The sequence below is a fragment of the Callithrix jacchus genome, chromosome 15 (assembly GCF_049354715.1).
Source record: "Callithrix jacchus isolate 240 chromosome 15, calJac240_pri, whole genome shotgun sequence".
NCBI lineage: Eukaryota > Metazoa > Chordata > Mammalia > Primates > Cebidae > Callithrix > Callithrix jacchus.
Window position 1 is genome coordinate 44080066 of NC_133516.1, and position 27168 is coordinate 44107233.

The following is a 27168-nucleotide window of genomic DNA, read 5'->3' on the forward strand; positions in this document are numbered from 1 at the left end:
AGAATGACAGACTGGATAAAGACAATGTGGCACATACACACCATGGAATACTCTGCAGCCATAAAAAAGGATGAGTTCATGTCCTTTGCAGGGACATGGATGAAGCTGGAAACCGTCATTCTCAGCAAACTGACAAAAGAACAGAAAATGCAACACTGCATATTCTCACTCATAAGTGGGTATTGAACAATGAGAACACATGGACACAGGGAGGGGATCATCACACACTGGGGCCTGTTGCGGGGTGGGAGAGCTAGGGGAGGGATATCATTAGGAGAAACACCTAATGTAGATGACAGGGGGATAGATGCAGCAAACCACCATGGCATGTGTATACCTATGTAACAATCCTGCACAATCTACATATGTACCCCAGAACTTAAAGTACAACTTAAAAAAAAAAAAAAAACCCCATTAAAAAAAAGCAGAAGATAGAAGAAGCATAAAAGTTGAAAAGAGGGACAATTCACATTATTGGCAGATAAAGATGTGGTCAACTACTTAGGAGAATCCACAAACTATTAAAACTTAAGCAGGGTTCTTCTGTGTGACTGGGGATTTCACCATGTGAAAATCATTAACTTTCCTATGCATGAAGTGAAATTAAACAGAAAATCTTGTCACAAAAGGAGGCCATTAATAGGAGTAACAAACTCTAAAGTACCTAAAAATTAACCAAAAATGAAATTGGCAAAGACTATGAAGAAAACTATAAAACCTAGTTAAAAGCTATGAAAGGTCTGAAATGGAGAAAAGATACCATGTTCATGAACAGAAAAACTCAAGACTGAAAAGATGGTAATTTCCTCAGATCCATCAATGCAACCTAATCAAAATCCCAACAAAAATGTGTTCCTTAACAATCTGGTTTCAAAATCATTATGAAACAAGATGGAGTGGAGTAGAAGGTTAGCAGTATTTGGACATGAGTATACAAGTAAAAAATGAAAATTTTATGTTTGAATCACTAAAAACAATATGAAGTAAATGTAGAGACAGCCAAGACTATTAAAGAAACTTGCTTTATCACATATCAAGACTTATGAAGGAATTGAGATACACGTGGGGAGGTACCAAAAAATAGACAAACAGAATAAAGGGTCAAAATAGAGTTCAGAAATAGGCTCACACGTAAGAATTTAGTATAGGATAAAAAGAAATCTGATGGCAATGAGAAAAGATCATACTGTAAAGTAAGAAATGTTGGGACAACTGGTTAACCAATGGAAAAATAACTATAATCAGACCCCTTCCTTACCCCAAAGCTAGCATAAGAGTCAGATGAATTAAACAATTAAATGGTAAAAAGTAAAATTAGAAGATGTAGGAGAATATCTTTAAAATACAAGGTTAGAGAAAGCATTCTCAAACAAGATTTTTAAAAAGCCAAAAATCAAATATTTATCAACTTGATTACATGTAAACTATACTTTCATATAACAAAATGACCACAAACAATGTTAAGAGAAAAAGATTGGGGAAAAAAAGAACTACAAGAACTACAGACACAATAAAAATAACTCCTATATAAATCAATTTGAAAGAGGCAAACATAGTAGAAAAGCGTTAATTAGGCAATTTCAGAAGAGCAAATATAGGTGGTCAATATTCATAAAAAGATATTCAGCCTCCCTGGTAATCAAGGAAATGTACATTAAAAGTCTGGAAAGATAGTCTTCCATTCATCAGATTGGCAAAAGTGTCTAATGTCTAAAATGATGAGGAGAGGCAAGTATTCTCATTCCGGGAGTAGTATGAACAGGTAACAACTACTTGGGAAAAGAAATACAGCAGTATCTTTAAAACTAAAAATGGGCATACCTGTGACCCTAGCCCTTCTACTCAGTACGTATGCTAAAGTGCACAAATTCACACAAGCTGAATGTCCATCAATAAGGTAAATATGGTATGCATGTAGCAGGTGAAATAATGAGCTGAATTCAAATGTAGTGGTATACCTAAATCTTGAAGGCTGTGTAACATGTGTAACAATTTTTACCTCTGGAGAGGTGACCTTTAAAGTTGGAGTGGTGGTCAAGGGGGACTTTGGTCTTATATGTATTAAAGAGTTAAAACATGTAACATTTTAATTTTACATAATAATGAATTCAGAAATGAGGTATTTAATAGGTTTTCAAAAAATAATGGGCACAGGGCATCTGAACTCCAGTCTCATTTTTGCCACTAACTGGCAACATCATCTTGAACAATTCATTTAATCCATCTTTCTCATCACTAACGTGGAAACTATCTGCCATCACAGTTTACAGTGAAAAGTGGAGTTGCTAACCTGGCCTGATGAAACAGTCTACTACCTTTCTAAGACTTTTTTGTCAATACATGATAGTAATTTCATTTCAATATATTTGGTCCTTTTGTACATCTTTTTTTTTCCCTCCCCCAGATATGGAGCAGTTTCAGCAGGAATGTTATGTGCCCTTACCACCCTGTCCCAGCAACTGGAGAATGAAAATGCTGTGGATGTTTTCCAGGTTGCAAAAATGATCAATCTTATGAGGCCTGGAGTATTCACAGACATTGTAAGTAGTTTGCTTATGTATAAAATCTGTACTACATCAGTTGAAACTCAAGACTCAGAGTTTAGAGCAGTAGTTCTCAACTGGGGGTGATTTTGGCCCCCAGGTGACATTTGGCCATGTCTGGAGACTTTTTTGCTTGTGACAACTGCAGATAGATGGCATCTAGAGGATACAGGCTAGAGATGCTGCTAAGCAAACTACAGAGCACAAGACAGCCCTCAACACCACACAGTTATCCAGCCCAAAATGTCAGTAGTGCTCAGGTTGAGAAGCCCTGCTTTAGAGGACAGTATTCTCTGGTTATCTTGATGAACTATCAACATTGAGAATTGGTTCCAAGCTAACAGAGATCAAAAGGACATGAAGAAGGTATAGGTCTTGATTCTAATGGATTAAAATCATTTTTTTAAGTTTCTTAGATAACATTTATGCTATTGCTGTTTCTCTAGTGCGTTTTTCACATTTACCATTTTAGTTGGTATTTCCTCCTTACATGAAATGACTAAGCTGTTCTTTGGCTCAAACTGTCTTCCTCTTGTTTTTCAGGAACAATACCAGTTCGTCTATAAAGCAATGCTCAGCTTGGTCAGCACTAAAGAAAATGGAAATGGTCCCATGACAGTGGACAAAAATGGTGCTGTTCTAATTGCAGATGAATCAGACCCTGCCGAGAGCATGGAGTCTCTAGTGTGACTGGAATCCTGAAAGGGCACTTAATTTGTAAACTTCTGAAGACTGAGAACTTTTTTGAGGCCTTTTTTGCCAGACTCTAGGTTATACAATAACCCAGTTACTTTTTTACACTGACGAAAGTTTTGATATTTATTTTTTGCCATTTTATGTCTTAATGGTATCCTACTGAGCATTTGCACCTCTGTTCATTTCACACAATGACATGCAATTTTACCTAGTTTGCACTATATGATCAGTGTTACTGCCTATAATCTTATACAACAGCAAACCCTGATGTGACATTCCATGACAACATACATGCTACTTTTTTTTAGTTCAATACAGTGAAGGTCTTTGTTATGACAGTGAATATTGATTTTATAATTATTATTGCTAAAACAGTTGCATTCTACTAGCAGGCAATGCTGTACTCTTCTTCAGTCCTCCTCTCCTATTTTTTAAGGCACTGTTCAATACTGTATGCCTTCTGTATTTTAATGGAGTGGATAGCATTGTTTTCTTTTACAGACTAGCAGGCTACTGGGAGCTAAAAAGGTCTGTTAATGTCATGGCCTTGAAACAGTTCCATTTTTGATGGTTAAGAGATCCATTAAGAAGTTAGAAGGCTTCAGAACTGCTTCATGTGAACATCCCTTATTAGTTACAAAGTTATATTCACAGTTTTTAAAAAACCTGTCAAAATAAAGGATAACTCTATTACAGCTTTCACAGTAGCTATGTGGACAATGTGTGTTATTTCCATTTTGACTCTCTAAAATAGCTACATCCTAAAATCAGGGCTATCTTTGACACTAGTGAGATGGAAATATTAGGTACAACTCAGTTGTGAGACCCTTTAGTTACTCTCCATTAATACTTACTGGTTTATAATACCACACCTCACAGTAGGTAGAAGAATGAAAAGTTTTGCAGGTGTTTAATTCTGAAACTAGTCCTTTAAAAATTCCCTATTACTCATATAGCAATCTAATAAAAACTACCTACACAGTTACTATTCTTTTCTTTCCTTCTCTGCCAAATATTTTATAATAAATCTCTTAATTATATACATTATTCTACTTAAGATTAAATTGGAAATACCATATTAGCAAAAGTCTTGGGACTATTTAAATCCCACACATAGATAAATCTGATCTGGAGAGAGAAAATTAAAATATTTAATTAAAGGTGATACCCATATTTTCAAGTTTTTAAAAGAGGGAGATGGCTTTGTATGCTTTTGTGTAGTTTAGTGTCAAGAACAGATACACATCAGTAAAAGATACCAATAATCATTAGAGCCCAAAGAAGTTATTTGGTGCAGCCTCTGGAGCCATATTCACCCTGCAGTACATGAGAAAATTAGGAGCATTAATAAGAAATTTTAGTAGTGTTTGTCAGAAAAATAAGCTACTTACTGAGATCTGTTTCTTCTATCGCACGTTTGCTTTTGAAGGACAGCTTCTGTCAAAAGTGAAATCACCACCAGAACTGGGCCTGTTAAGAAGAATAGGGTTTTGTTTATTTTTTTATGTCAATTAACTTCAACACAAAGTCCACACTGGCTGCTATCATGCCATCTGGGTAGGCGTTAAACATTAATGATAATCAGCACTGAGGTTCTATTTATCTTGAGTTATCTTTCATAATGTTTGTCAGAATGGTGCTGGAGGACCAGAATGGCTAAGGAGAAAGAGGCTATGGGCTAAGTTAAAGAATTTGAATGGAAAGTCTAGGTCAGTGGAGTTTTCATGAACTGCGTAACTTAACAGGGTTAATCTCATCTTTTCAATACATAGATTCAACAACTTGGAATACTCTGCTTTTCAACAGCTGTATAAACTAGTCTTGAGAAAAGATGTTCAAGAGAGAATGCTCAGTTGCATGTGCTAAATGACAGACAACTTTACAGCCCCTCTGCTCCCACCAGAGGTAACACAGAAAGCTCTACCTAACACAAATAAAGAGCTTGAACGCAGGTCCATTACAACTGCCAGATGCTGAGGAGAATCAGGAAAGGAATGAGCTAGACTTTTCTTAGTCAATTTAGTGGGTTATTTTAGTTGTACAGAGTATTGACATGAGTTAACTCTTTTTAATAGATGGCAAAGTGGGCTTGCCATTCAAAAGTAATTTTCAAGTTAGGGTTCACGGTCCCTTTCTCAGTAATTTTTTCTTAATAAAAGTAAACATTGGCTCAAAAACAAATAGCAAGTATTCCCTCCTGTGCTATTTATAGACTCATTCATGGAAAGGCGTACCCTCCAGTGCAATTCTGTGGCTATCTCTTACAGTGGTTTCAGAATCATTATAAAACAGCTAGTAAATAGAAACAATAAAAGAAATATTTAGAAGTTCCCTGTGAGCAATCTGTGTGTCTCCAGTGAGCTTGAACCAAAGTCTCCATATCCTGACCCACTGAATTATAAGCAATTGCTACTTGCCCATCTTGCCAAAGTGGTCCAAACACATTTCAGTGAGGACAGTTATATTTAGTAGGTCCTCACCCATGCAACAGAGAGCATATCCTCACTATCATTATTCATATGTTATTGGCAAATACATAGCTTGCATCTTTCCAGAGGCAGAGTTTCAAAGACAGAGTTTTCTTTGAGACATAAGCACATTGCTTAAGTATATAACAAGGTGATTAACACTTGCACTCAGGGGAAAGGAAACAGCGATTGCAAATTAATGTGTGCTACTTTATAAAATAAACTGTGTAATATGAATTTAGCACTACGTAAACAAAATGCACACATCATATAAAAATGAATTGCAATGATTAGACCAAATGACTGTGCTGGACATCAAAGAAAAGACATGCTATTGCCATCAGGAGAACTCTTTCTTACATCCGATAGCCAAGATATCTTCTTCAATATGAAAAAAGTTAGATTCTGATTTTAAGAAAGCATAACATTAGCTAATTGGGTCTTCCTAATTTTTATGCCTTTAGAGCTGTTGGAGTCTATTTCAAGTAGGAGAGTCCAGGAAGGTCAAAGAAAGGTTATGGTGTTCAAGGTCTGGCTGTTGGAGTTTTTAGCCCAGAGTGACATATTGAAATCAGTAAATAATTTTAATTATCTTATAATGACACAGCACAACTGCCTTGTTATGAATTTTTCTTAAATGCATATATACTATATTTAAAATTAAAATATAGATACCAGTTTACCAAAGATACATATTACTAATTCTAAGCAAAATTTTTTTTAAAAACCCAAACGTCATAATTTAAGAATAATCAAAATGTAGTTTGTCTTAAGAATTTAGCAGTTATACTGGAAATGCATTTTCAACTCCTGTGTTCTAAAATTTATGTTCAAATAGTGCCAGTGAATTTTTTATGAAGGGAAAATGCCTGCTTTTTTTTTTTAACAGCTGTAATTTCACTTAACCCTTCGTGCTTTCCCTTAGTTGCCATTTAACATACAATACTGGCTTTACTTATCTCTAGAAAGAAGGCATGCTACAAATAGGAAAGAATTGTAATAATGATATTTGGCCTCTACTTTGTCTTAGCTGTTAAAACTGTTTTTAGTATTTTTGTTAAATATTTGCAAAGGGAAGCATTTTCTACAGAGGATAATTAATTTCAAGAAAAATATCTTGAGTTTTAAGAAATAAACATCTCCAGAAAAGGAGACAGTCGATTTTATAAAATGTCGCAACTCTCCAACATTTGGGGTAGTGACTCCTTTTTTGTTAGGACATTTGAAACTAGCAAGCAGCCATTGTTTCTAAAGAATTCTGCCTTCATGTTGACTCATGTTTCTTTCACTTCATTTTGAAATAGCTAAAAATCATTAAAACTGTAAATATTTTGTTGCTTGGGTAAGCATCTTCTGGGAACTTTGTATCTATGGTATATAATCATAGAATTTTATATTTTCATATAAAGCTAATTTTTTTCTAGTTTCAACTCCGTCATAGTTTTTTTTCCTTTTTGTGGTGGAAATGTGAATTCAACTTTCTGTGTATTGAAGTAGCAAGAACCATCTTTGCATTCCAAAAGAATCCAACATGTGTTATTTCTTTGAGGCAGTGATTGTGAAAGTTGGGTTTTCTTTTTAATTCCATTGACCATTTGTGCAATAGGAATTAGACATAGTCACCGAATACATTTGTTGCATTGACCCATTTGGAAAAAGTGTGCTTTTTTTTTTTTTTTTTTTTTATTTGTTCGGGGGGAGGGGTTTTGTAACCTGAAAATTTTCCCTTTTCCTTCTGTTTAAACTGTATCAAATCATTCTATTATAGTGTTATTTAATATGTAAATTGTATTGCTATACATAAAATAAAGTATGGTTTTTGATGTATTCAGCAGTGTTGAGCATTTCTATGAAAATGTTTATATCGAATAAAATTAGGTTACCAGTCTCCCTTAACAGATCACATGAATACCCAGCAACCCTCTAAGTTTTCATGTTAGTAAAATGAACATTGGTAGTCATCTTTAAAAAGGCAGCAAACCAAAAAGAAGGGTCTTTGCTGGGCTGATTTAGCATGTTCTTTCTCCTTTAAAGAGTAAACAATGACAGTTTTATCTGCTTGTCTAAGAAATCAAACTTTATTCACTTTGTGACTCTGCTGCTAAGTTGTAAACAGAATTACTATTTTCTCTAGTATATTAACTAGATTTGTAACAACTCTCTTAATATTTACTATGTAGGATAAAGGATATATCCTGGCAAGACTTCTGTAGATCCTCTATGTGTAGGATCAGTACAATTGCTTCTACTTAACAAGGAATTTTGACATTTCTAAACAGGTATACAAGTACCAAACTTGGCAGCTTTGGTCTACCATTCTGTCTTAACTTTTAGTGACGCCATATCAGGTGCTCAACTCTTCCTACCAAAGCCCCAGTTTTTCTTCCCATAGAGATAAGAGCTGATACTTCACTCTCGCTGAGACATGAGGAATTTTAAGAAAAAATGTGTGACGAGTATGTGGAAGAAAGATGCTAGCACCAAAGAATGAATCTCTTAGGATATAACCCTAGTCTTCCTTAAACTGCACCCATGGGGAACTACTACCCTATATCATAGGATTTACCAGAGGTTCACAAATTGATGGCTGGTAGATTGTGTTCAGTCCACAGATACATTGTATTTGGCTTATAATTTTAAAATTTGTATTAGTTACCAATATTTAACAAACAAAACTTTTGCACTTAGATTCATGTTTCAAGCTCCTTTAAAAAATTTGGGTGTTCGTGTAACAGGCTCACACTCTCCCATGGCAATAAAAAGGTGGAAATGAACAGTAGTTGTCCTATTTAGATGGAATATATACTCTCCAGTTCACCAAAGTCTACATTGCTCCCTATCACCTTAGGCCTACTCATCATCAGTCATTTAATTAACTTGCCTGGATCCTGTGAGCAATTGCCTCTGAGATATCCAATAAGAATTCTGACACTATCTTCCATCTCAGTCTAGTAAAAACAACCAAGTGTGGCAGTAGAAGTATCTCTAAGTCTTGCATCATGAAAATCCTAGACAATCAGCACGCAACACAGTGGGTTCCCACATCACTCACTGCCTCTAAGTCCACTCAAGATGATTCCATTAAGCAGCAGTTAAGACTATTCAAAAGCATTTTAAAAAATCAATTTTCTACTCCATGGCTTTTACTGCCCAGGACAAAACCCTAGACGAGGAAGCTTCATTTATGCTACTACAAATGGCAGAAAGAAACCAGAATACAAAAAGCAACTGGTCCAAAACTCTATTTTTAAACTGCTAATTGTGGAACTTTAAGATTTAGAAACAAATCACTACTGACCATGCCTGGATTCAGAGACAGGATTGAAGATGATGGCTTTAAATTTCTGCCTATGTTAGTAAAAAATCACATAAAGGCACTAGAAGATGATAACCAGAAGTTGGTTACTAGCAAGTTAAAATTGGCTTTTGTGATTATGAAGTTAAGTTTGGCAGAAAAGGATAATTACAGCAACAGTTAATCTGACTATAACAATTACATTGCTCAAAAGTTGAAAAGAAGAAATTAACTTCATCTAATTTGTGGTAATTTCAAATCATTTGACTTGTAGTTACTGGCCTATAAACTAATTACTTTCCCTTTCCCACATCCTGCACTTGCAGGGTGTAAAGGCAGGCTTTGTGGCAATATCCAGTGGGCCTTGCAAAGCTTCAGAGAACATTCTGAACCAGAGACATCTTTAGCACTATGTTAGGATCCATTCCATAAGCATTTCCTGCATGTCTACTACAGACCACATGTTAGTTATACTCTATATAGAATGTAAAGTTGTTGGCAGAGGCATTTCAAATCAGATGAGACAAAGATGATAATTTAGTCTTAAAAAAATTAGTTCTTCAATTTATTCCAAAATATTTAGCTGGCACTAGAGTAGAGATGGTTTTTAGGGAGAGAATAAAAAAGACTATTGTGCACCGATGTGAGCAAACAAGTAAAACCTGTAATCCCAGACACTCTCTATTACATACTATGCTGACAAAATTCTGTTTATTCTATATTAAATTAGGTACTAGAACTCAGAAAACATTTTTCCATACAGTAAGAAATGTTCAAGGAAGACTACAGGTTCAAAAAGCCAAGGGTGCCAGTCAGTTCTGCCACTTTCAGTGTTATAAGGCAAGTTATTTCACCTTCCTAAGTTCCATTTTCTTCATCTGTAAAATACAGAAACTAATGTTTTACCTCATGGGACTGCTCTGAGGAATAAATGAGATGATGCATGCAAAGATCTTGGGATAGTAGATAGTAAGTACTCACTATCAGCCATGTTAAGAATCATATAATTCTGCTTTATCTAACTGCTTGGCAGACCTTTTGTCAATAATGAGTCAACTACCTAAGCCTGCCCAATTAAACAGAAATACTGAGAAATTTCCGTCACTAATAAGGAAGCTCACAAAGTCAAATAAAGTCCAGGCGTGGTGGCTCACACCTGTAATCCCAACACTTTGAGAGGCCAAGGTGGGCCAACCACTTGAGGTAAGGAGTTAAGAGACCAGCCTTGCCAACATGGTGAAACTCCATTTCTAATAAAAATACAAAAATTAGTCAGGCATGGTGGTGCACACCTGTAATCCCAGCTACTCAGGAGGCTGAGGCAAGAGACACTTGGAACTGGGGAGGAGGACATTGCAGTGAGCCAAGATCCTGCCACGGCACTCTAGCCTGGGTGACAGAGCAAGACTCCATCTCAAAAAAACAAACAAACAAAAAAAACAAAGTCAAATAAGATCCAAGACAGGTGAATGGGGATGAAGGTAGGTAGTGAAAGCAACACATATATCCTACTGTCCAAAAAAGAGTGGCAGAAGAAGGGAATGGATAATTATTCATGATGCCCCAAAGCTTGAATATTTCTCTTGTAACCGTTTAAGCCACTCCGTGTCTTCTAAGGTTTTTTTTTCCCCAAAAAGAAAAAAGCTCCACAATTTCAGAAAAGTGCCACAGAAGGCTTCATATATTTTTTAATGTCAAAGGCCAAGCACAGAGTATTGCACAATACTATGAAAAAGGTGAATCTTCTTTCCTTTACTAGCATCAGTGCTCTATCTCTGCCCCCAAATTCTACAAGCCAATACAAACAACCATCATTCTTTTCTTCTCAGCCAATTTTTATCTCCTTTATCTCTCGCTACTTTCAGTAGATCACTGTCATTATCATAACCATCATCAACCCTTACCCTACGCTTACTTGACCTCATTAGCCATTAGTTACTGTAATGTGAAGAAGTGGCCATAAATTAGAAGTACTTCATGTTTTAGTATCTATATGGTGAAAGTATTGTGCTATATAAATATCTGTTATCTGTTCCCTGTGTCAACACTATTGACTGAAGGAAGAAAAAAACTACATTAAATAAGTTATAGTTTTGTTAAAACACTTGGTGTTTAAACAGTAACATATTTAACATTTTCCAGACTCAGGAATCCTGACAATGTTTCAAAATGACCATTTAAAAATAGCTATATGAGATGGGCTCTTATAATAGATTATTAGATATGAAACATCATTTTCCAAGGAAAGATGGACAATAATTATTAAAACTTAAACAGAATTTATCATTCATATTTGTTATTAAGACACCTTTTGCTTCAGACACATTGCTTAAGAATATGTGAACTGGATTTTGTATTAGAACATTCCAACACGGTTAGCAGTTCTTTTCTGAGATTTTCTTGTAATGTTTCTCTTATCTCACTGGTTAGGACATGCTAAGAACTCCCTAGGGTCTGAAAAAAATGCAACTCCCTTAGGTGCCTTTGCAGAGTGAAAATTACTCAGAGTTTGATGGGATTTTACCATAGCTCAATATTTGCTACTTGAAATCCCCATTATTGAATTTACATTGAAACACTGGAATGCCCCAAGCTTCTGTTAAAATAGCCCTTTTTTCCTTCCATTCATAGCCTCTGTCCTCAGGTAATTCCAACCAAATCCATGGAAGTAAGTACTTTCTTTTTTTTTTTTTTTTTTAATTTTTTATTGGATTATAGGTTTTGGGGTACATGAGCAGAGCATGCAAGACAGTTGCGTAGGTACACACATGGCAGTGTGCTTTGCTTTTCTTCTCCCCTTCACCCACATTTGGCATTTCTCCCCAGGCTATCCCTCCCCACCTCCCCCTCCCACTGGCCCTCCCATTTTCCCCCCAATAGACCCCAGTGTTTAGTACTCCCCTTTCTGTGTCCATGTGTTCTCATTTTCATCACCCACCTATATTGGAAAAATGTGGCACATATACACTTGAACATCTTTTACTTGAAAATTCGGAGCTTGGAGTTGATGATTCATTTCAAAATAAACTATCTCATTCACCATAGGATTAACTATAGTGTCCTTTAAATGTCATTTATTAGACCATAAAAGGGGAGGGCCAGTGGGAGGGGGAGGTAGGGAGGGATAGCCTGGGGAGAAAAGCCAAATGTGGGTGAAGGGGAGAAGAAAAGAAAGCACACTGCCATGTGTGTACCTACGCAACTGTCTTGCATGCTCTGCTCAAGTACCCCAAAACCTATAATCCAATAAAAAATTAAAAAAAAAAAAAAAAAAACCCACACTCATGGATTTATAGTTTTTTTAATAGTGAAAACAAATATCTATATTTGTTTGTTTTTATCTATTATATATAAAAAATATACACTATATAGAGATATAATTAATATATAATATATAATAAATATATGCATCTAATATATGTTATATATATCTATTATATATAATATATACTGTTTATATATTATATAAACAATCTACATGTTTTTATTTATTATATATAAACAAACATACGTATTTGTTTTCATTATGAAAAACTATAAACCCATGAGCTGGGGTTTTGCCTTTCTTTTTGGCTTAGGTTTTCTATTCTCAAAGGCATTAATCAGCATCCTTTTTCTCACCCTTTGTGATTATTGTATAAGCAGGCTAGAAAGACAGTGTATTTTATTCCAACATGAAGCAAAACTGCTGATCTGGAGGTCTTATGCTATAAATTCCCACATCATACCTTCAACTATATATATATATCCTGAAACTAGGAAGTAAGTACTTTCTATATGCCAATGACTCCCAAAGTATTTATCTTGTCCTAATCTATGTCCTGTACTCCGGATTTATATCCAGCTGAATATTTATCATCTCCATTTGTATATCTAATCCGCCTCCCAAACTTAACATAAAAGCACAACTGGAATTCTTCCCCTAACTTGTTCTTCCCATAGTCTTCTATCATCTAACAGTAGTAACATCTACTCAGGTAATCAAACTAAAAATCTAGCTGTCTTCCTTGACTTCCCTTTGTTTCCTGCCATTTAATAATAAGAAACAATCCAATTTTTTAACACTGGCAAAATAGCTGAACAGATAGTTCATCAAAGATACACAGCTGGCGAGTAACAAATATATGCTCAATATATGTAGTCATTAAGTAAATGCAAAATAAAACTACAATGGAAACACGTCAATATGTATAACCCAAAATAAAATACAGAGAGGAAAAGAATGAAAACAGTGTAGAGAATCCAAACACTGTGCAATATAATATCAAATGATATACATATTGTATAACTGGAGAAGAAAGAGATAAAGAGGCAAAAGAAATACTTGAGGAAATACTTAAGGCTCAGGTTTTCCTGTATTCGTGACATCAAACCACAGATCCAAGCAGATTAGAGAACACCAAGCAGGATGACCAGGCCTCTCACACACACCCCAAAAAAATCAGACCTAAGCATATTATTTTCATATTGTAAATACCAAAACCAAAAATATCTTGAAGGCAGCCAGAGAGAGTTTAAAAAATACATTATCTAAAAGTAAATAAGAGCTATAGAGGACTTCTTGTCATAAACTATGCAAGCCAAAGACAACAGAGCGGCATATTTGTGTTGAATTCTGTCAACTCAGAATTCTATACCCAGTGAATAGGAGATTATTCTTCAAAATAATTTATGTGAACAGGTAAAATAGATTATTCTTCAAAATAATTTATGTGAACAGGTAAAAATATTTTCTATTTAAAGCCATATTCTTACAGACCGTTTTTATTTTCCAAATGAAAGTCAATACTTGAGTAGGTATGTTTTTGCACTCAAGGTGATGTTCCACAAATACGATTTAATGGTAGCCTAAGTAGTTGCCATTCAGGTATTTATTTAGAGAAAAGCTTAGGCAATCACCAAATCCCTATGTACTGAGCTAAAATTGGCAGAAGGAATGCTTATGTTTCTTTGTTAATAAAGCTCAAATGAAGACAGAAACCTATACTCAGATTCACATCCACATTATGCAAGCAGGAAAACAAATAAAAAAGCCAAGACTAACGCCACTATTAAAGAATAACCAGTGTGTCTTCAAAATTAAAAAAAACACTTTGGCAGAGAGTCAGAAGAAATCAAAGTACGTTGTTAAGTCTGCATCATACAGGCTATGTGTAAGCCACATGAGATATACAGCAAAAGGGATAAAAGCCAATGTGCTTAACAGATGTATTTGGAAAACATTTTTTAAATGCAAATATAAAGTTCTGTCACTTAATCTCCCTCAAAAACCAACTAATTTAATCTTGTCAATCCTGCTTAGAGCATTCAATAGTTCTTTAATGATATCACCATTCCTCTCCTTACTACTACCATTTATCCAGGTTTGCATTTCCTCCTTTCTTCAACTCAGTCTTTTCTAGAGAAACCCAATCTATTCATTGATTCACACAGTGTTTCATTCCTACACTGAGCTGTTTACCTCTCATACCCCTCACTTGAAAGGCTCTCCCCTTCACTCCTACTCAATGCTCAGATGATGACCTTCTCCTTGAAACTATTTCTGACTCGTTAACCTGTAACTTTATATGTGTGTGTGTATTGCACTTTAGGTTCCGGGGTACATATGAAGAACATGCAGGATTGTTGCTTAGGTACATACATGGCAATGCAGTTTGCTGCCTCCATCCCCATCACCTATATCTGGCATTACTCCTCATGTTATCCCTCCCCAACTCCCTACCCCCCCCAGTCCTTCCCCTAGTCCCCACCAACAGACCTCAGTGTGTGATGCTCCCCTCCCTGTGTCCATGTGTTCTCACTGTTCAACACCCACCTATGAGTGAGAACATGTGTTTTATTTTCTGTTCTTGTGTCAGTTTGCTGAGAATGATGGTTTCCAGGTTCATCCATGTCCATACAAAGGACATGAACTCATCGTTTTTTATGGCTGCATAGTATTCCATGGTGTATATGTGCCACAGTTTCCCTGTCCAGTCTATCATCAATGGGCATCTGGGTTAGTTCCAAGTCTTTGCTATTGTAAACAGTGCTGCAATGAACAGACGTGTGCATATGTCTTTATAATAGAACAATTTATAATCCTTTGTATATATACCCAGTAATGGGATTGCTGGGTCAAATGGAATTTTGATTTCTAGGTCCTTGAGGAATCACCACACTGTCTTCCACAATGGTTAAACTAATTTACAACAATGTAAAAGTGTTCCTATTTCTCCACATCCTCTCCAGCATCTGTTGTCTCTAGATTTCTTATCATTCTAACTGGCATGAGATGGTATCTCAATGTAGTTTTGATTTGCATTTCTCTAATGACCAATGATGATGAGCATGTTTTCATATGTTTGTTGGCCTCATATGTGTCTTCTTTTGAAAAGTGTCTGCTCATATCCTTCACCCACTTTTGAATGGGTTTGTTTTTTTCTTATAAATCTGTTTCAGTTATTTGTAGATTCTGGATATAAGTCCTTTGTCAGATGGGTAGATTGCAAAAATTTTTTCCCATTCTGTTGGTTGCTGGTTCACTATAATGACTGTTTCTTTTGCTGTGAAGAAGCTCTGGAGTTTACTTAGATCCCATTTGTCTATTTTGGCTTTTGTTGCCAACGCTTTTGGTGTTTTAGTCATGAAGTCCTTGCTTATGCCTATATCTCAAATGGTTTTGCCTAGGTTTTCTTCTAGGGTTTTTATGGTGTTAGGTCTTTACACCATCTGGAGTTAATTTTAGTGTAAGATGTCAGGAAGCGGTCCAGTTTCTGCTTTCTGCACATGGCTAGCCAGTTTTCCCAACACCATTTATTAAACAGGGAATCCTTTCCCTATTACTTGATTTTGTCAAGTTTGTCAAAGATCAGATGGTTGTAGATGTGTGGTGTTGCCTCCGAGGCTTTTGTTCTGTTCCATTGGTCTATATCTCTGTTTTGGTACCAGTACAATGCTGTTTTGATTACTGTAGCCTTGTAGTATAGTGTGAAGTCCGGTAGTGTGATGCCTCCAGCTTTGTTCTTCTTGCTTAGAACTGACTTGGTTATGCAGGCTCTCTTTTGGTTCCACATGAAGTTTAAGGTGGTTTTTTCCAGTTCTGTGAAGAAGATCATTGGTAGCTTGATGGGGATAGTGTTGAATATATAAATTACTTTGGGCAGCTTGGCCATTTTCATGACATTGATTCTTCCTAACCATTAGCATGGAATGTTTCTCCATCTGTTTGTGTTCTCTCTTATTTCCTTGAGCAGTGGTTTGTAGTTCTCCTTGAAAGGGTCCTTTACATCCTTTGTTAGTTGTATTCCTAGGTATTTTATTCTCTTTGTAGCATTGTGAATGGCAGTTCATTCTTTATTTGGCTCTCCTTAAGTCTGTTATTGTTATATAGGAATGCTTGTGATTTTTGCACTTTGATTTTATATCCTGAGACCTTGCTGAAGTTGCTTATCAGTTTCAGGAGATTTTGGGCTGAGACAATGGGGTCTTCTAAATATACAATCATGTCGTCTGCAAATAGACACAATTTGACTTCCTCCTTTCCTAAGTGAATACCCTTTATTTCTTTTTCTTGCCTGATTGCTCTGGCTAGAACTTCCAACACTATATTGAATAGGAGTGGTGAGAGAGCATCCTAGTCTACTGCCACGTTTTAAAGGGAATTCTTCCAGTTTTTGCCCATTCAGTATATTGGTTGTGGGTTTGTCTTACATAGCTTTTATTATTTTGAGATATGTTCTGTTGATACCTAGTTTATTGAGAGTTTTTAGCATAAAGGGCTGTTGAATTTTGTCGAAGGCCTTCTCTGCATCCATTGAGATAATCATGTGGTTTTTGTCTTTGGTTCTATGTGGTGAATTACGTTTACAGACTTGCATATGTTGAACCAGCCTTGCATCCCCAGGATGAAGCCTACTTGATCATGATGCATAAGGTTTTTGATTGTGCTGTTGCAATCAGTTTGCCAGTATTTTATTAAAGATTTTTGCATCTATGTTCATCCTGGATATTGGCCTGTAGTCTTCTTTTCTTGTTGAGTCTCAGCCAGGTTTTGGTATCAGGATGATGCTGGTCTCATAAAATGATTTGGGAAGGATTTTCTCTTTTTGGATTGTTTGGAATAGTTTCAGAAGGAGTAGTACCAGCTCCTCTTTGCATGTCTGGTCAAATTTGGCTGTGAACTCATCTGGACCTAAGCTTTTTTTAGTTGGTAGGCTTTTAATTGCTGCCTCACTTCAGCCCTTGTTATTGGTCTATTCAGGGTTTCAACTTCCTCCTGGTTTAGGCTTGGGAGGGTGCAAGTGTCTAGGAATTTATCCATTTCTTCCAGGTTGACTGGTTTATGTGCATAGAGTTGTTTGTAGTAATCTCTGACGATGGTTTTTATTTCTGTGGATATCCCTTTTATAGTTTTTTATTGCATCTATTTGATTATTCTCTTTTCTTTTTTATTAATCTGGCTAGTGGTCTATTTTGTTGATCTTTTCAAAAAAACAGCTCCTGGATTTACTGATTTTTTGAAGGGTTTTTTGTGTCTCTATCTCCTTTAGTTCTGCTCTGATCTTAGTTATTTCTTGTCTTCTGCTACCTTTTGATTTTTTTCTGATCTTGCTCCTCTAGCTCTTTCAATTTCGATGATTATATGCCTTGGGGTTGCTCTTCTTGAGGAATATCTCTGTGGTGTTCTCTGTATTTCCTGGACTTGCATATTGGCCTGCTTGCTAGGTTGGGGAAGCTTTCCTGGATAATATCCTGAAGAGTGTTTTCCAGCTTGGGTTCGTTCTCTCTGTCACATTCAGGAGAATGTGACGTATCAAACTCCGTCACATATGTTTGATAACTATCAAACATAGATTAGGTCTTTTCACATAGTCCCATATTTCTTGGAGACTTTGCTCATTCCTTTTTACCCTTTTTTCTCTAATCTTGCCTTCTCATTTTATTTCATTGAGTTGGTCTTCAATCTCTGATATCCTTCCTTCTGCTTGGTCAATTCGGCTACTGAAACTTGTATATGCTTCATGAAGTTCTCGTGTTGTGTTTTTCAGTTCCATCAATTCATTTATATTCCTCTCTATGCTGTTTATTCTTATTAGCATTTCATCAAACCTTTATTCGAGGTTCTTAGTTTCTTTGCATTGAGTTAGAACATGTTCTTTTAGCTCAGAGAAGTTTGTTATTACCCACCTTCTGAAGCCTGTTTCTATCAATTCATCAGACTCATTGCTCCATCCAGCCTTCTTCCTTTGCTGGTGAGAAGTTGTGATCCCTTGGAGGAGAGGTGTTCTGGTTTTGGGTGTTTTTATCCTTTTTGTGCTGGTTTCTTCACAGCTTTGTGGATTTATCTACCTATAGTCTTTGTAGTTGGTGGCTTTCAGATGGGGTCTCTGGACATCCTTTTTGTTGATGGTGAAGTTATTTCTGTTTCTTAGTTTTCCTTCTAACAGTCAGGTCCCTCTGCTCTAAGACTGCTGGAGGTCCATTCCAGACCCTGCTTGCCTGGCAATCACCTGCAGCGGCTGCAGAACAGTAAGGGCTGCTGCCAGTTTCTTCTTCTGTTAGCTCTATCCCAGAAGGATACCCACCAGATGTCAGCCTGAGCTCACCTTTATGAGGTATCTCTGGACATACGAGGTTCAGGGAGCTGCTTGAGGAGACAGTCTGTCCCTTATAGAAGCTCAAGTGCTGAGCTGTGAGCTCCGTTGTTCCATTCAGAGCTGCTAGGCTGGTACGTTTAAGTCTGCTGCAGTGGAACTCATAACTGCCTCTTTTTCCCAGGTACTCTGTCCCAGGAAGGTGGGGCTTTATTTATAAGTTCCTGTCATTCTGCTGCCTTTTTTTCAGAGATGCTCTGCCCAGCAAGGAGGTAGCCTAGTCAGTCTGCCAGCAGAGGTGTTGCTGAGCTGCCATGGGCTCTGCCCAGCTGCTGTGTGAACTTCCTTGCAGTTTTGTTTATAAGGGTATAGTTAGAACTGTCTCTGTAATGGCAGACTACCTCTGTAATGACAGACTGCCTCAGTAATGGCAGACTGCCTTGGTAGTGGTGGACTGGCTCGGTAATGGCAGATGCCCTCCCCCAACAGAGCTGGACCATCCCAGGTCTAGCTGTGCTGGCTGTGAAACTCTCAATCCAGGTGTTCCAGATTGCTGGTCTTTGTGGGGGTGGGACCGGCTGAGCCAGATCACCTGGCTGCCTGTTTCAGCTCCCTTTTTTTTTCAGTTGAACGGGCAACTCAATCGCCAGGCATTCCAGTCACCAGTTGAAACAGTGCCCGGATTTGTGTGAGTATTTGTGCAGAGACCTGCTGTGCCGGCTGAAACAACCATGCTGGAGACTCACGCTTTTTCACCCAGGAATCTCCTGTTCTGTGGGCAGTAAAAATTCGTTTGGAAATACAGTCATCACTCACCCTCTGCGTTTTTGCTGGGAACTGCAATCCAGGGCTGTTCCTATTCAGCCATCTTGAATCCGGACTTCTGTAACTTTTTTTAGTAAGATTAAGCACTTGGTTTTATACTCCTACTAGGACAAATTATCCCAAGCCTATACTTCATCTTGTTATGCAGAAGTTGTCTCTGAGAAGCTAAAGGTGATGAGTGAATGAAGGAATGAGATATGAAACCACTACTGAAATACAAAATGCCCAACACTCCCAAAAAGCTCTGGGGGGGCATTCTTTTCACATTGTAAGTTGACAGGTAGGTGACCTTTCAATCATGAAGTGAGGGTCTTCAATAATTGAGAACTATATAAAGAGAATATATAATGAGTAAATATCGTTCACTGTCCTAACTAATCTTTTAAACACTTTAAGTTTTTCTAAAATGAGAGTACTGTTCTTCAGAGACAGAAATATTATGCTAAGCGTCTATGCCTTAGTTTCTAGGAATGGACTGGGGTCACCCCATCTTTAAATGTTAAACCAGCCTTCCAACCAAGAACTACAATACTTGGGAAGGTAACAATCATGACCATGTTAACATTTATCGAACATATTTTATATACTTATCTCTACATACTCCAAGACCTGCAGAAGATAGGACAATGTAAAATAATATGTAGTCTCTATACAAACACACACACACACACACACACACACACACACACACACACACACAGTATATACAGACCTGTGCTGGGTGTGGTGGCTCATGCCTGTAATCCCAACACTTTGGGAGGCTGAGGTGAGTGGATCACTTAAGGTCAGGAATTCAAAACCAGCCTGGCCAACATGGCAAAAGCCCATCTCTACTAAAAATACAAAAATTAGCCGGGTGTGGTGGCACACAACTGTAGTCCTAGCTACTTGGGAGGCTGAGGGAAGAGAATTGCTTAAACCCAGGAGGTGGAAGCTGCAGTGAGTCGAGATCACACCACTCCACTTCAGGCTGGGTGACAGATTGAGACTCTGTCTAAAAAATAAAATATATACAGACCCGAAAAGTTAAATAACACTATATAACAATTTATCATTGGGTTCCAAATAGATTAATATTATTAACATAAATAAGTGCCACAGGAGTTCACAGGAAAAGCTTCAAGAAGGATGTGATACTTCAGCTGGATCTTAAAAAATGGATAAATCCTGAGTGAAAAAATAGGTAATGAAGGACATTCTGTTAATGTCAATGTTAGAGAAAGACTTGTATAAACACAATTTTTTTGTCTTAATAAGTAAATAAGGAAGATCTTAAATATCATCCTAAAGAGTTTGGACTTGATTTTGCCTGAAGGTGACAACCAAGGAAGATATATCAATAATGTTACTATCAAAGAAAGACTATAAACAACTTCAGGAAAGTCCACAATGTGCAAAAATCACAAGCATTTCTATACACCAATAATAGACAAGCAGAGAGCCAAATCATGAGTGAACTCCCATTCACAATTGCTACAAAAAGAATAAAATACCTAGAAATACAATGTATAAGGGATGTGAAGGATCTCTTCAAGGAGAATTACAAACCATTCATTGCTCAAGGAAATAAGAGATGACACATACAAATGGAAAAACATTCCATGCTCATGGATAGGAAGAATCAATATTGTGAAAATGGCCATACTGCCCAAAGTCATTTATAGTTTCAATGTTATTCCCATCAAGCTACCATTGACTTTCTTCATAGAACTAGAAAAAAAAAGACTTTAAATTTCATATAGAACCAAAGAGACTGTATAGCCAAGATAATACAAAGCAAGAAGAACAAAGCTAGAGGCATCATGCTACTTGACTTCAAACTATGCTACAAGGCTACAGTAACCAAAACAGCATGGTACTGTTACCAAAACAGATATATAGACCAATAGAACACAGAACAGAGGCCTCCGAAATACCGCCACACATCTACAACCATCTGATCTTTAACAAACCTGACGAAAAGAAGCAATGGAGAAAGGATTCCCTATTTAGTAAATGGTGCTAGGAAACTGGCCAGCCATATGCAGAAAACAGAAACGGGACCCCTTCCTTACACCTTATAAAAAAATTAACTAAAGATGGATTAAAGACTTAAACATAGGCCAGGCGCAGTGGCTCATGCCTGTAATCCCAGCACTTTGGGAGGCCAAGGCAAGCAGATCACCTGGGATCAGGAGTTCAAGACCAGCCTGGCCAACATGGCAAAACCCCGTCTCAACTAAAAGTACAAAAATTAGCTGGGCATGGAGGTGGGTGCCTGTAAGCCCAGCTATTCAGGAGGTTCAGGCAGGAGAATCACTTGAACCCGGGAGGCGGAGGTTGTAGTGAGCCAAGGTCACACCACTGCACTCCAGCCTGGACAACAAGAGCAAGACTCCATCTCCAAAAAAAAAAAAAAAAGATTTAAACATAAAACCTAAAACGATAAAATATCTAGAAGAAAACCTAGGCAATACCATTCAGGTCATAGGTATGGGCAAAGTCTTCATGACTAAAACACCAAAAGCAACTGCAACAAAAGCCAAAATTGACAAATGGGATCTAATTAAACTAAAGAGCTTCTGCACAGCAAAAGAAACTATCATCAGAGTAAATAGGCAACCTACAGAAGGGGAGAAAATTTTTGATATCTATCCGTATTTATCCATCTGACAAAGGTCTAATATTCAGAATCCATAAGGAACTTAAATTTACAAGAAAAAAACAACCCCATCAAAAAGTGGGTGAAGGATATGAACAGGTACTTCTCAAAAGAAGACATTTATGTGGCCAACAAACATATGAAAAAAAGCTCATCATCACTGGTCATTAATTTAAATCAAAATCACAATGAGATACCATCTCAAGCCAGTTAGAATGGTGATCATTAAAAAGTCTGGGAACAACAGATGCTGGTGAAGATGTGGAGAAACAGGAATGCTTTTATACTGTTGCTGGGAGTGGAAATTAGTTCAACCATTGTGGAAGACAGTGGAGTGATTCGTCAAGAATCTAAAACCAGAAAAACCATTTGACCCAGCAATCCCATTACTGAGTATTTATCCAAAAAAGTATAAATCATTCTACTATAAAGACACATGCACACGTATATTTACTGCAGCACTATTTAGAATAGCAAAGACTTGGAACCAACCCAAATGCCCATCAATGATAGACTAGATTAAGAAAATGTAGCACATGTATACCATGGAATACTATGCAGCCATAAAAAACAGTAAGTTCATGTCCTTTGCAGGGACATGGATGAAGCTGGAAACCATCATCCTCAGCAAACTGACACAGGAACAGAAAACCAAAAACTTCATGCTGTCACTCATAAGTAGGAGTTGAACAATGAGAACACATGGACACAGGGAGGGGAACATCACACACTGCAGCCTGTTGTGGGGTGAGGGGAATGGGGAGGAAAAGCATTGGGATAAATACCTAATACATGCAGGGCTTAAAACCTAGATGATGTGTTGATAGGTGCAGTAAACCACCATGGCACATGTATACCTATGTAACAAACCTGCACATTTAGCACATGTATCCCAGAACTTAAAGTAAAATAAAAAGACAGTACAGTTTTTTCACATTTTTCTTAAAAACACTGCTTCTCAAAGATAGATCAAAATTTTCTTGTACAGTTTTACATACAGCTCACTCTACTTAAAAGTGTCTCTTAGAACATGAAATGTAAATACAAATAGTACAGCTCTCTTTTAAGCAGTAAGTCAAAAAGAATTAAACTGTTTCATACATCTGGAGACAAAATAGTATTATAATTTTGTGTTTTCAATATATACCTCAAAATCCAACAGATTTGTTAATTCTACTCTTCTCAGAAACTTTGTGAATTTAAAATGTTTTAAATTTAAGTTTAAATTATTTACTTGTCAATGACTTTTCAGAATTTATTTGTGTAAATTCCAGGATGAAAAATAAATACCCAGTAATTTTGAGTCTAAAAGACATGGGAAAATTAGTTAACAAAGTGGAATGAAAAATATAAATAAAGCTAAGGACACTATTGCAAGATTTACTGTAAAAAGTTAACCTTTATTTGCATGTCAAATCAGTGTATAAATACCTTTATTCACCTGCTAAGTAAACTTTAGAGCTTATCAGTGTTTTCAGCTCATATTACTACAAAGATGAGAAAAAATGTTATCTTTGAAAAGACAAGGGCTGCAAATTCATAGAATAAATCAGGACTAAAACACACTGCAATCTTGCTATCAAGGAAAACCCAGTCCATGAGATTGACCCATAATATAAGTTAAACAATTTATAAGGATTTTACACCATCTTAGTAACAAGACTATGTATGATACAGTCTATGAAAATAGATCTAGTTTACTGTTAATGCCACTCTAAAATGAAAAACCTACATTTTATAGTGTCTTTCAATTCTGAAAGCACTTTCATATGCATTATCTCATTTGGCCCTCACAAGCATCCTGTATCATAGAGAAAGAAGGTAATTTTTGCCTTTCTTACCAATGATGAAAAAGTCTGTCAGTAGCAAATCTAGAAATGGAATCCGCATGTTCTCATTCAATAAGATGGCCATTCGACATACTGCCTGTCTAGCAAATGTAAGTGTAAGGGCTCAGCACATTTCAATTGTAAAGGTAAAACTCCCCAGTACTATTCACAGCATAAACTGGGTTATTTTTATTATGCCTGGGATAGGAAGATGAGTTTACTGATTTCATATTTCTTTTTCCATACATACTTTGTTTAAGGGTACTCTACCCTTACCAATGAAGGTAGAAATTTGATAGGGATATATTTACATGCAGCAAAGTTGGCAGAGAAGTAAATTTATATTAACTGATTTTTTTCAGAAATCTTTCCATAAAAATCACATAAGTACTCTCAACAGGCTGTATTTTAAAATATCAATTAAAAATGGTGATCTTAAAAGGAATCAGAATGTATCCGCAGCTGTCAGAAATTCATCTGAATCGTAAGATTATATAGTTTTGAGAGATAAACACTATTTTGGGCACATGAAATAAGTGAACGTTCCATCGTCATACCCCTAAACCAGCTTTTGTAGAGAATTTTCTCACACACATAAAGAGTTCACATGCAAAACAAACTGTAAGAAAACTATTCAAGAAAACCTTTCAACAATGTTGAAATACTTTAACTACATAAAATATTTTCTGTGCTGTGTCTACTGTGAATTACTTCTCTACCAAGAACTTACTCATACTAAGGATGTACAAAGCAAAGCAAATACCATACAAATAATTATTTAATCTTATTTCTCACAATTCTTAGTTATCTGGTAACAACTCAAAGTACAGTCATGCATTACACAAATGATGGGAATATGTTCTGAGAAATTCATTGTTAGGCAATTTCATTGTTGTGTGAACACCACAGAGTTACTTACACAAATCTAGATGGCATAGCCTACTATATACCTAGGCAATATGTTACAGCCTATTGCTTCTGGGCTATGAACCTGTACAAAATGTTACCATACTGAATACTGTAAACAACTGCAACACAAATAGTGTTTGTATATCTAAACATAAAAAAGGTAAGGTAAAAACATGGTATTATAATCTTATGGGACTACCTTCTTATATATAGTCTCATTGGCAGAAATTTTGTTAGCCAGTGCATGACTGTAACATTTAAAACACATTTCTAGGATATACTGTGACATTCAAATGTTAACATTATATTGTTGATTCAGAAAGGATAACTTTCTAATACATTTCATATTCTTGTAGTCCACATGTAAAAACATATAAAAATCACATTTCATGAATTTATGTGAATACACTTCTAGAAAGGATGTTTAACATACCAATTTTTTTTTTTCGAGACAAAGTCTTGCTCTGTCGCCAGGCTGAAGTGGGGTGGCGCAATCTCAGCTTGAATCAAACTGAATTCGCCTCCCAGGTTCAAGCAATTCTCCTGCCTCTCAGCCTCTTAAGTAGCTGGGACTACAGGTGCACACCATCCCACCAGCTAATTTTTGTATTTTTATACAGACGGGGTTTCACTATGTTGACCAGGATGGTCTCAATCTCTTACCCTCGTGATCCACCTGCTCGGCTAACATACCAATTTTTAATTATATCATATAGAAAGCCAAATTTCTAAAACTGAATAAAAGCTATTGTGTGATGGGTTACATGGTGGGTAAATATGTCAAATGTATAGCATTGAGGTACCTGCATCATACATAATCTTCATAGTTTTGCTTCTGCAGCCCTTTCCAAAGTTGAGGTCTTTCTTCTACCATTCAGTGTCACAGTAGTTACCTAGATTTTATTTATTCATTTATTTCACACTTCTGTTCAGCTGAACAGGCCTAGGCTTTCTTCTACATATTGAGGATATAGCAGTCAGCAAGATAGACAAGGTTCCTGTCTTCACAAAATGTCAGTGAGAGGAAAGACAAACAAGTAGGCAAATACACACCAGACGGAGATAAGTATTACTTTAAATAAATAAATAAATAGGCCAGGCATGGTGGCTCACACCTGTAATCCCAGTACTTTTGGAGGCCGAGGTGGGTGGATTACCCGAATTCAGGAGTTCGAGACCAGTTTGGCCAACATGGTGAAACCCTGTCTCTTCTAAAAATATAAATAATAGCTGGGTGTGGTGGCAGGTGCCTGTAATCCCAGCTACTCAGGAAGCTGAGGCAGGAGAATCGCTTGAACCCAGGAGGCGGAGGTTGCAGTGAGCCAAGATAGCATCACTGTACTCCAGCCTGGCGGACAAGAGCAAGACTGAGTCAAATAAATAAACAAACAAACAAACAAATAAATAAAATTAAACAAAATAAAGCAAGCAAGCAAGGTAAGAAGACAGAAAATGATGGCAAAACGGATTGTTTTTGGTAGGGTAGGCAGGAAAGCCTCTCTTGGGAAGTGACCAGCAAAGAACATAAAAAGCTCTGTGGAAGACATTCCAGGGAAGGGGAACATCAGGTGAAAAAGTCCTTGAAATGGGACTAAGCTTGGTGTACGTACATCAGCAAGATCTAAGCGAAGAAAGGGGAACCTGTTAAGCAATGAGTTGAGAGAGCGGTAAGCAGGGATCAATCAAGCAGGGCCTTAGAGGCCATGCCAAGGAGTGTATATTTTATTATAAGGGCAATGGAAAGCCACGACAGGGTTTAAGGAGGGGAGGTACAAATTCTGATTTACATTTTCAAAAAATCTCTAAGACCATAGAGAATACTGTAGAAGGAAAAACAGGATAAAGAAAAGTAATGATGATGGTATCATGTTTCTTTAGTTCCTGGATTTTTGGACACCAAGTAGGTAGCATACAGTACCTATAACAACAGACTCCCAAAAATTAATTTAAGGTTATTCTTTGATAATGAAATTAGGAAGAAAAATGTAAAGGATAGGATCAGATATCCATAGATATTACTCAAGACACTGATGGTGGATATAAAATAGAAGTCTTTTAGAAAGACTCCAAAAATAAAGTATAACATCAAATAAATATTACCGGATTGTATCCAGTAACTAAAAGATTTTAAGCAATCGGTTTTACAATATATGTTTTTTGTTTTTTGTTTTTTTTGAGACGGAGTTTCACTCTTGTTACCCAGGCTGGAGTGCAATGGCGCAATCTCGGCTCACCGCAACCTCAGCCTCCTGGGTTCAGGCAATTCTCCTGCCTCAGCCTCCTGAGTAGCTGGGATCACAGGCACACACCACCGTGCCCAGCTAATTTTTTGTATTTTTTAGTAGAGATGGGGTTTCACAATGATGACCGGGATGGTCTCGATCTCT

At 36.7% G+C, this 27168-nt stretch overlaps 1 protein-coding gene and 1 long non-coding RNA gene across 5 annotated transcripts in view; one reads left to right on the plus strand and one right to left on the minus strand.

Annotated features, from left to right (window-relative positions):
* The window catches only part of PTPRG (protein tyrosine phosphatase receptor type G), a 766801-nt gene extending 759267 nt beyond the window's left edge, over positions 1–7534 (plus strand). For all 4 annotated transcript variants that reach the window (XM_002758499.6, XM_002758500.6, XM_008981938.6 and 1 more), the window contains 2 exons: positions 2405–2540; positions 3087–7534. In XM_002758499.6, the coding sequence (XP_002758545.3) occupies positions 2405–2540; positions 3087–3233 (283 nt within the window). In that variant the 3' untranslated portion in view covers positions 3234–7534. The remainder of the gene's footprint in view (positions 1–2404; positions 2541–3086) is intronic.
* The window catches only part of LOC108588442 (uncharacterized), an 88294-nt gene that overhangs the window by 52704 nt on the left and 8422 nt on the right, over positions 1–27168 (minus strand). The window contains exon 2 of the long non-coding RNA XR_008476751.2: positions 4631–4709. This is a non-coding gene — a long non-coding RNA (uncharacterized LOC108588442). The remainder of the gene's footprint in view (positions 1–4630; positions 4710–27168) is intronic.